The following is an 11,016-nucleotide window of genomic DNA, read 5'->3' as shown; positions in this document are numbered from 1 at the left end:
GTGCTCCCTGCTGTAGTTCCTCACAGGTGTCACTGGGTGTGATGGCCTCTGGAGTTCACAGCCAGACCTGGGACTTGTCTTGTAGGAATCCCTGCAGCAGCAGCAGCAGGAACAAGAGGACGCCCTGAAGCAGTGTCAGGAGCAGCACGCCAAGGAGCTGAAGAACAAGGAAGAGAAACTACAGGGTGTTCTGGATCAGCTCCAGCAGGCCCAGGAGGAGCGTGACTCCCACCTGAAGACCATCAGCAACCTGAAGCAGGAGGTGAAGGACACGTGGATGGACAGCGCATCCTGGAGAAGGGCAGTGCTGCGATCAAGGACCTCAAGCGGCAGCTGCACCTGGCGAGGAAACGGGCGGATAAGCTGCAGGAGCGGCTGCAGGACATTCTCACCAACAGCAAGAACCGTTCCGGACTCGAGGAGCTGGTTCTCTCAGAAATGAACTCACCAAGTCGGACCCAGACTGGGGACAGCAGTAGCGTCTCCTCCTTCAGTTACCAAGAGATCGTGCGTGAGAAGGAGAGCTCGACCATTCCAGCCCGGTCCTTATCCAGCAGCCCTCAGGCCCAGCCCCCGAGACCAGCAGAACTGTCAGATGAGGAAGTGGCTGAGCTCTTTCAGCGCCTGGCAGAAACACAGCCGGAGAAATGGATGCTAGAGGAGAAGGTGAAGCACCTGGAGGTGAGCAGCGCCTCTATGGCAGAGGACCTCTGCAGGAAGAGCGCCATCATCGAGACCTACGTCATGGATAGCCGGATCGATGTGTCTGTGGCAGCAGGCCACACAGACAGCAGCAGACTGGGCAGTGTCCTGAGAGACCTAGTGAGGCCAGGTGACAAGAACCTTCGAGAGATGAACAAGAAGCTACAGAACATGTTGGACGAGCAGCTCACCAAGAATATGCAACTGCATAAGGACATGGAAGTTCTATCCCAGTTCTATCCCAATTGTGCGGCTCAGCAAGGAGTGCCTGGGGTCTCCTGAGCCAGACCTACAACCAGGAGAATCCAGCTAAAGACCTGCAGGCTGCCTCCACTCCCATGCCTCCTCTCCCCTCCCCCTGAACACTATTCATTTGGGCTAAAGTGGGGAAATGGGGGCTGGCACCAAAATCAAATAGATTGGGACACTGGACATTAAAGGGGCTGGAGGCCTGATGGCTGGTTGTTAGTGACCCTGTCTTGGACAGTGGTCCCTGGGGAGTGAGGACCCTGAGGGGAGTGGCAGGGGTTCCCAGGGGCATTTGCCTTCATCTCTGCATGAGTTCTCCCTCCCAGAGACCAACTGTTTTTTTTTTAATTTTATAATTTATGTCAAAAAAATTTTTAAATTCTAAAATTAAATTTTAAATGTTGCTTCATACTATACGATCTCTTTTCTGTTTGAGAATTAATATAATGCCTATTGGCAGATTACTTTACCTATCTAAGCCTCAATTTCTTCAACTATAAAATAGGGGAAATATTCTAAGAGTAGTGAGTGAGAACAGGCAGTATGCATGCAGAACATGAAAACAATAGACTTGGCCATTCTCACTCTATCATCTCTTTGTTGACATGATAACCTAAAACCGTGGTCGGCCACATGCAGCTCTTTGGCCCCTTGAGTGTGGCCCTTCCTAAGCCTTAGGAGTACTCTAATTAAGTTAATAACAATGTACCTACCTATACAGTTTAAGTTTAAAAAATTTGGCTCTCAAAAGAAATTTCAATCGTTGTACTGTTGATATTTGGCTCAGTTGACTAATGAGTTTGCCGACCACTGACCTAAAAGAATAATCAACCTGATTAGTAATATTTTGCCTAATATATAGACTATACTTGATAAACATATATACTAGTTTGAATTGAGTTCTTAGAACACTAAGAATATCATATCTTAGCTCTCACACATGGCATTTCTGTCCAATATCTCTCTCAAATGTCACCAGTCACACATAATATCCCAAACTTCTGACCTATGCTGATGACAGATCTCCATCTATTGTGATGTCATCCAGAACGTCATGGTAATAATTCATATGACAATTTTTCTGGCCATAGTTTAAGGGCACTTCCTATTTGTAGAGTAAAGCCTACCTCATTCTCAAAATATGTAACTGAAGGATTACAGTATGCCTTCCTCTGATTTCATTACTATATCGTTGCCTAAGTAGCAATGAGTAAATCTTCTAAATTATGTCGTAAGACTTCTTGTCCAAGAAGCAATATATTCTGCAATCTTGTTGACAAAATTGTTAAAAGACCATCCTTGCAGTTTTTGGGTCAATGGGGATATCACTGTTATGAACCTAGAATTTACAGAACACTGGCAAAAATTCTGAGGTACGTCGACTTGGATGGGTTTGACATACTACTCACAGATTACATCACATTTGTGGAAAAATCAGGATACCGTTTTGAACTGAATTTTAATCTTGAATTTACTGAAATATGTGTGAATACAATTCTGTACTGGGTTTTTGCCAGAAAGGGTAATCCTGACTTTGTGGAATTGCTTCTCAAGAAGACAAAAGACTATGTTCAAGACAGAAGTTGTAACCTGGCACTGATATGGAGGTAATAATCTCATATGTTTTCACCATAAAAGAAGAAAATTGCTATTTAGGAAATTATATTACTACTTTTTTCTAAAATGTATATGTATAGTGGCTATATATACATATGGATAAGAAATCTTGACTTGAATGCTCATTCATTTGTTCACTCTTTCATTCCTTCCTTTTCTTATTCAATATATATACATATATATATACACCAGTAAATTACTAGTGGTTCTGCTCTATAAAGCTTACATGTTAATGCTCAAGGTAATGCAATGTTAGACAATTTAGATTTCTCTTAAGTAGACAAAGGTACTCTATACCGAGAATGTATATCTATAGTATGTATATAAATGGACTTTTTAAAATAAATTGACTTTCAAAAAATAATTTAAAATATACACACAAATTCACTTAGTAATAGTTATTAAACACACTTATTCCCTCTTTGTATGTTAAGCAATGATAAATTTGACTCTAAATTCACCAGAATTGAGCACAATGAAAGCCAAATACCTGCTTTAGTCTGTTATAGAACAAACTTTCACATAGTCTGAACCTGTCAACCTAGCTAATAAATACTACTGAGGATCTTGTAAAAATAAATCTCCAATGTGACCTCTTTTCAGAGTCCATAACATAGAGTCCCAAGTTACTTAACTTGCACTAACTCCAGTTTGCGCTTTAATTTTAGGTATTGGTTTGATTGGATGTGCATTTGTTCATTCATTCAAAATCATTTATCATCTTACTATGTGTGATGCACTGTACGAGGCATGATGATAGAACCATATATGCCATGAAAAACAACACAGATAAGATCAGTTAAAGACTAAACCAACTTAGATTCCACCTGAAGTTGAATTATTTTCTTAATTGTGTATCACTGTGGTATTGGAGAACTGGATTTCTTTCTTTAATGACCACCCAAATACAGGAACTGATAGCTCTGGTATGCAACATCAGTAATAAAACCCTGAAATAGCACTTTTGGTTGTTTTAAGGATTATTATATTTGTAACTATAGCAGAGATCAGCAGCCTCTAATATGGAGTGCACTAGCTGATGTCTCTCTTTTTCTTTACATTCCACATCTTATCTGTCAGGATATCTGTTGGTTCTACTTTCAAACAAGATACAGAATCTGACCACCTCCACTGTTATCACCTTGTACCAAGCTAAGTGATTTCCCTCCTTCTATCCCATAACAAATTTTCAACAAACATAGGTCATGTTGCTTTTTATACTCAAAATCTCCAATGGCTCCTCCATTCCATTTAGAAAAAAATAAAAGTTCTTACAGTGATCTACAAGGCTCCATCTGATGTAGCATCCCATTACCTGTGTGCTCATTTCCTACTATTCCCACCCTATTCACTTTCAGCCACACTGGCTCCCTCACTCTTCTTTCACCACTCCAGGTACACTCTCCTGCCTTAGGGTCCTCAAATATCCAACTGGCTAACTTCAGCTCCTTCTTCTTTATCCAAATGTCATCATTCTGCTATGCCCTCTCTTATCATCCCATTTAAAATTGAAAAATGCCCTCACTGCACCCTCCTGCATGTCCATATTTCTTATCCTGCTCTACTTTTTCTTTTCCCACTCACCAAACCTTCCAACATTATAAAATTTGCTTATTTGCAATGTTCATTTGGCATTGTCTGTTACCCCTCACTACAATATAATCAAGAAAGGAGGCATCTTTGTTTTGTTGATTCGTGTATCCTATGCACCCAAAACACTGCTGGCATATAGTATGTATTCAATAAGTATTTGCTGAATGAATTAGTAGACAATAGTTGAAGTTAAAGCCATAGATGAAATTGCCTGAGAATAATTAGTCAAATGAAAATTAGTGGAAAGGCCATATCTGCTTAAATGTTGAGGGCAGAGAAATAGAAATCAGTGAAAGAGGATTGAGAATAGTCAACTGTCTTAAATATCAAAGATAAATTTAATACAAAGAAACCACTATTAAATTTACCAACTCAAAACCAAAGGAGAAATAGTAAGAGAAAATATATTAGAAATAATTAATATAGCTTCAAAACAAAATCATTCTCTGCATGTCTACATGGAAATATTATGCCCCATTTCATAAGCGTGTGTGACAGGTTTTCAGAGTTGGAGAGTTCAGTTCATTAACCTCACATTTAAAAAAGGATTCCTGCTTTCCTTGCTTCATTCCATCCATATAAATACTATTATAATTAACTGTTAGTACAGATTAAGCTGATTTTGGTTAATAGTAACATGCTCTTTAAACATGGGAATTAATCATATGTCATTTGGGTACAGATTAGACTTTTAAATCTCATTTTAAACTTACTTAAGTTTTAGTTAGGTTTTCAACATTTTTGGTGCAAAATATCTTATTTATAGGACTCTTAGGTCAAATAACTTCTTAAGGTTAGCAAGATGAATAAATTAGATTGCTTTTGAAAATTTTAAATGATTGCACTTAACTAAAAATCTTATTAGGTCTGAAAGCTACAGAATAGATTTAAGGAATATATATATATATATTAGGGATAATAGTGAAAAAATCAATTAAAAAATTTATGTGTCTACTATGGGCAAGGATTGTTCTAGGCATTAAGGGATATAACAGTGGACTAAAACAGACAAAAATTATTGCTGTTGTGTAGCTTAAATTTGTATAGTTCATCTTGCTCACTCATTTATTTTTGAAGAGAAAATTAAAGATTAAAAATGTCCAAAATGATAAGGGCTTAATGGAAGTATGCACAAAGTTCCATGTGGATAACAGGAAGATCAGGTAATCAAAGAAGACTTCACAAAAGTGTTTATTAGACAGGGCCTTATAGAATGAGCAAGATAGAATTTAAAAGGGAGGAAAATAACATATAAATCAAAGAAATGTGAGACAGTTGGATGCAGTGCTGTTTGGGGAAAGTGAATACCAATAAGCAGGATAAGAATGCAAAAGGAGTAGTTGTTTAGGAGTTCAATTTTGGATGTGTGTTGGGAGTACTTGTAAAATGATGAAATGTCTAGTACAATATTGACCTGGAGACAATTCCAGGAGAGAGTGCACATATTTGTATATACAGAACTTAGAAGGATATAGATATACCATGACGAGAGTTATGATAAAAGCCCACTTCTTTTTTAAAAAATATGTTTTTTTATTTCAGAGAGGAAGGGAGAGGGATAGAGAAATAGAAACATCAATGATGAGAGAGAATCATTGATCAGCTGCCTCCTGCGCACCCCCCCTAAACTGGAGATTGAGCCCTGAACCCCAGAATGTGCCCTGACCAGAAATTGCACCGTGACCTCCTGGTTCATAGGTCAATGTTCAACCACTGAGCCACGCTAGCGGGCTACCCACTTCTTAATTTCTAAACTGCTGCTCTATACTGCACCGTCCTATTATTGTTTTGTTTCAATCACAAAATCTTGTCATTTTAGGGCTCAATGAAGTTTTGGAGATAAAGTAGTTGGTTTAGTGATTTTCAAACTTTACTTTTTGGAGGTCCTGACAGAATCATCACAGAGGAGGTCTCTAGGACCCCCAAATACACTTCAACCAGAGAACTTACCTCATACAAAATATTAGTTTTTATATAGGTAATTAAGGTACAACAATTCTCCAATGTTGGTTTATGAAACATTCTTTCCAATCTTTTTGTTGGCAAATGCCTACTAATACTTCCGGTATTAGCTCCAGAATAAACTAGAGCAATGACTGTTTCAGTAGAGTAAGTGTCCTTCCTCAGTGCTTTTAGAGTGACCCAACCATGCTTCTATCATAGTAATTATAACCCTGCCTTATATTTATTGAATTACTTGTCTGTTTCCCTTACTAGACTGTAATAAACATTTTAATACCAAGACTATATCTTTCATCTCTGCATACCTATTACTCAATATGCTCTAGATAAGCAAGTATTAAATGAATGAATAAATGAATGAATGAATAAGCTAATACATAAATGCAAAAGGAAAGAGAGACCCAAAGAGGTTGACTTGCTTAACATCGTACTAGCTAATTAGGAGAACCAAAACCTAGAACCTAGAACTCTTAATCTCCATTTTTATGGCATTATGCCATGTTACCTCCCATCTTAATTAAGTATATGCAATCTTAAAATTCCCCCTTTTGAATAATACTTTTATTATTCTGCATAATTGTCCAAAACCAGAATTTATAGTTTGTATACTGTTCTGCAAAATATATTAGCATTTTATTAGACCAATCAAGAGAAACCAGAGACAAGAAGCATGAATAAAATTTCCCTTTCTTTAACCCTAAAAGTCATGTTTACTTGGCCAAATTAAGGCCTGATAACATGAAATACCTGTGGTTGGTTCTACTATGTCCTACCTATATATGCAGACCAATTAAACAGCAAACATAAATATCTTTAAATGAAACAATTGCAAGACTCTAAATGTAGAAACAGTCATTTTCATTTCAGTCATAGGGAAGAGAAATTTTCAAGTCTAGTCATCATGAAGCCCATCAGGAAAACAAGATTGCAGAGGATTTTCATAACTTTACTAAAGAAAGAAAATAAAATTCTGCCCTTGAAGGATCTGACATGGCATTTACATTTCTTAAACTTACAAATACCAATTCTAATGTTATTAAAGTGAAAAATTGAATTAAAAAAAGTTAAAGTAGTTGTGCTTACTTCTCTTCATCCAATATTTAAACATATAATCGAGAACAATAAAAACAAACAAGAAGATATCAAAATGGTCATATAATTCTGTGATATTAATAAGGTGAAAAAGTCTTTCTCCCTTTTCCATTTTAGATTTTTCAGAGCTGCATCAGTTTTATAATACTTGTTATAATCACAATGGATTTCTCAAATGAGAAACAAAATTACTGTTACTAAAAGTAAAACTTCCTACACATTGCAAATCTTTTGTTTGTTTGTTCTTACAAGTGTAAAAAGGGTTTAAGTGTGTAGTAGAAGTTTTCTTATTTCTTTAACCTTGAGTATGTTCTAGATTAATAGAGCAGAAAACTAAGACATATTCTATATAAAGTTACATGAACATTTAAGACATTTGATATATAAGCAAGTATTATTATTTTCCTATTATTGTTAAGACAAAGTGTTTACCATATCTCTTAGTTCTATATTCAGTGAGGTTCGTTTGTTTGATTCACAGAACTTTCACACCAGTATACTGTCCAAGCCCACTAAGTGGCATCACACCTCTACTTTATGTAGCTCAGACAAGACAATCTAGCATCTTAAAAATACTCCTGCAATATGGAATCTTAGAAAGAGAAAAAAACCCTATCAACATTGTGTTAACAATACTGCTCTACCCTTCAAGAGTGAGAATAATGGTTGATCATGAATTGGTAGACATCCAGGAAGATGCGAAAACATGTTTAGTGCTATGTTCCAGAGTGCTTACTGTCATTTCAATCAGGGAAATACAGGTAAGAAAAATATTGTTCTTTGGGTTTGGGCTCAACTGTTGATCAATTTTAAGAAAAAAAATTGTGAGGCAAAAATGAAGTTAATTTTTAATCTATAGATTGTATTCACTGAAAAATCAATCATTGAGTATATGCTTATAAGTACAATTAGACAAAATTCAAATTTTCTCCAATATCAGTCCTTTTTTTCATAATTTTGTCTTCTAAATATAAATATAGTTTATAGTTTATTTTAGTACTTGTATGTAAATGTATGTTAATGTTATATTCTAATTACATAAAAAACCTATTTTATTAGGATTGCTATGTTTCTTAAAAACGCAATAAATTAAAATTTTAACAAACTTTTTCTGCCAATAGAATATTTTCCCTTTTTTAAAATATATTTTATTGATTTTTTACAGAGAGGAAGGGATAGGGATAGAGAGTTAGGAATTAGGAACATCGATGAAAGAGAAACATCGATCAGCTGCCTCCTGTACACCTCCTACTGGGGATGTGCCCGCAACCAAGGCACATGCCCTCGACCGGAATCGAACTTGGGACCCTTCAGTCCTCAGGCCAACGCTCTATCCACTGAGCCAAACCAGTTAGGGCATATTTTCAATAATATTTACATTTCTCTCAAACTACAATCAGATTTTTTACAATCAGGATACAAATTTTTCTTTTCAAAATCTCAAAATAATTTAAGCATAAAAATGTAAAGGTTTAGATCATATCAATTGATGCAGAAAAAGCATTTGACAAAATCCAACACCCTTTTTTTTATAAAAACTATCAGCAAAGTGGGAATAGAGGGATCATACCTCAACATAATAAAAGCCTTATATAACAAACCTATAGCCAACATCCTATTTAATGGGCAAATACTAAAACCATTTCCCCTAAGAACAGGAACTAAGATAGGGATGCCCACTTTCACCACTCCTGCCCAACATAGTTTTGGAAGTGCTAGTCATAGCAATCAGACAAGAAGAAGAAATAAAAAGTATCCAAGTTGGAAAAGAAGAAGTAAAGCTGGCATTATTCGCAGATGACATGATATTGTACATATAAAACCCTAAAGAATCCATCAAAAAACTACTACATTTAGTAAATGAATTTGGCATCATAGCAGGATACAAAATTAACACTCAGAAATCTATGGAATTTTTATACACCAATAATGAACTCACAGAAAGAGAAACTAAAAAAAAAAAAAATCCCATTTACCATTACAACAACAAAAAAATTAAGATACCTATGAATAAACTTAACTAAGGAGGTCAAAGACCTGTACTCTGAAAACTATAGGACGTTGCAAAAGGAGATAGAGGAAGATATAAACAAGTGGAAGAATATACCATGTTCATGGAATGGTAGAATCAACATGATTAAAATGTCCATACTACCCAAAGCAATTTATAGATTCAACGCAATCCCAATTAAAATACCTATGGCGTATTTCATAGACCTAGAACAAACTCTCCAAAAATTCATTTGGAATAAAAAAAGACCCTGAATAGGCACAGCAATCCTGAGAAGAACAAAGAATCCATAGGCAGCAAAATATCAAACATATCTCGTAGCAATATATTTAATTGATACATCTCCCAATGCAAAGGAAACTAAGGAGAAAATAAACAAATGGGACTACTTAAAGGTAAGAAGCTTCTGCTCAGCAAAAGAAACTACCAACAAAATGAAAAGGGAACCCATTGCATAGGAGAATATATTTGCCAATGTTATATCCAATAAGTTCTTAATCTCCAAAATTTATAGGGAACACATACAACTTAACCATAGGAAGATAAACCATCCAATCAAAAAATGGACAAAGGACCTAAATAGGCACTTTTCTTTTTTATTTTTTTAAATTTAAATTCTTTATTGTTGAAAGTATTACATATGTCTCTTTTTTCCCTCATTGACCTCTCCCCAACCACTCCCACCCCCAGCACATGCCCTCACCCCCCTGGTGTCCATGTCCATTGGTTATGCATGCATGCAAGTTCTTTGGTTAATTTCTACCCCCCTCTCTCACTCTCCCTTGCCTTCCCTCTGAGCAGTCTGTTCAATGCTTCTGTGTCTCTGGATCTACTTTTGTCTATCAGTTTATGTTGTTCATTATATTCCACAAAAGAGTGAGATCATGTGATATTTATCTTTCTCCAACTGGCTTTAAATAGACACTTTTCAAAAGTGGACATACAGAAGGCAAAAAGGCATATAAAAAATGCTCAAAGTCATTAATCATCTGAGAGATGCAAGTCAAAACTATAATGAGGTGCCATCTCACACCTGTCAGAATGGCTATCATTAACAAATCAACAAGTGACAAGTACTGGCGTGGATGCGGAGAAAAAGGAACCCTCGTGCATTTCTGGTGAGAATGCAGACTGGTGCAGCCACCGTGAAAGACAGGATGGAGTTTCCCCAAAAAACTCAAAAAGGAACTCCCATTTAACCCAGTGATCCCACTTCTAGGAATATATCCCAAGAAACTAGAAACACCAATCAAAAATAATATATGCACCCCTATGTTTATAGCAGCACAATTTATAATAGCTAAGATTTGGAAACAGCCTAAGTGCCCATCAGATGAGTGGATTAAAAATGGTATATTTACACAATGGAATACTACACTGCTTTAAAAAAGAAAGAACTCTTACCATTTGCAACAGCATGGATGGACCTGGAGAGCATATGCTAAGTAAAATAAGCCAGTTGGAGAAAGATATCACATGGTCTCACTCATTTGTGGAATATAATGAACAACATAAACTTGAACAAAAATAGATCCAGAGACATAGAAGCATTGAATAAATCGTCAAACCTCAGAGGGATGGCAGGGAGGGTGGGCAGGGGTGGGGGGTGGGGGTAAGAGATCAACCAAAGACCTTATATGCATGCACATAATAACCAATGAACACAAACAGTAGGGGGATGAGGGCCTGTGCTGAGGGGTGGGAGCAGGCTGAGAGAGGTCAATAGGTGGAAAAGGAGACATATGTAATACTTTCAACAATAAAGAATTAAAGTATATATATTATATGTG

At 36.4% G+C, this 11,016-nt stretch overlaps 2 protein-coding genes across 2 annotated transcripts in view; both read left to right on the top strand.

Annotated features, from left to right (window-relative positions):
• Positions 1–1,157, top strand: part of LOC102760751 (GRIP1-associated protein 1-like) — an 11,230-nt gene extending 10,073 nt beyond the window's left edge. The window contains 2 exon segments of the mRNA XM_015566188.1: positions 273–942; positions 944–1,157. Of these exon segments, the coding sequence (XP_015421674.1) occupies positions 273–942; positions 944–1,015 (742 nt within the window). The 3' untranslated portion in view covers positions 1,016–1,157.
• An 868-nt stretch (positions 1,158–2,025) lies between these two features.
• ASB17 (ankyrin repeat and SOCS box containing 17) overlaps positions 2,026–11,016 on the top strand; it is a 12,435-nt gene continuing 3,444 nt past the window's right edge. The window contains exons 1-2 of the mRNA XM_006767209.1: positions 2,026–2,558; positions 7,697–7,976. Coding sequence (XP_006767272.1) covers positions 2,158–2,558; positions 7,697–7,976 — 681 coding nt within the window. The 5' untranslated portion in view covers positions 2,026–2,157. The remainder of the gene's footprint in view (positions 2,559–7,696; positions 7,977–11,016) is intronic.

Source organism: Myotis davidii, unplaced genomic scaffold (genome assembly GCF_000327345.1).
Source record: "Myotis davidii unplaced genomic scaffold, ASM32734v1 scaffold602, whole genome shotgun sequence".
Taxonomy (NCBI): domain Eukaryota; kingdom Metazoa; phylum Chordata; class Mammalia; order Chiroptera; family Vespertilionidae; genus Myotis; species Myotis davidii.
The sequence above is the reverse complement of the archived record's forward strand: the minus strand, read 5'-3'. Positions and strand labels throughout refer to the sequence as shown.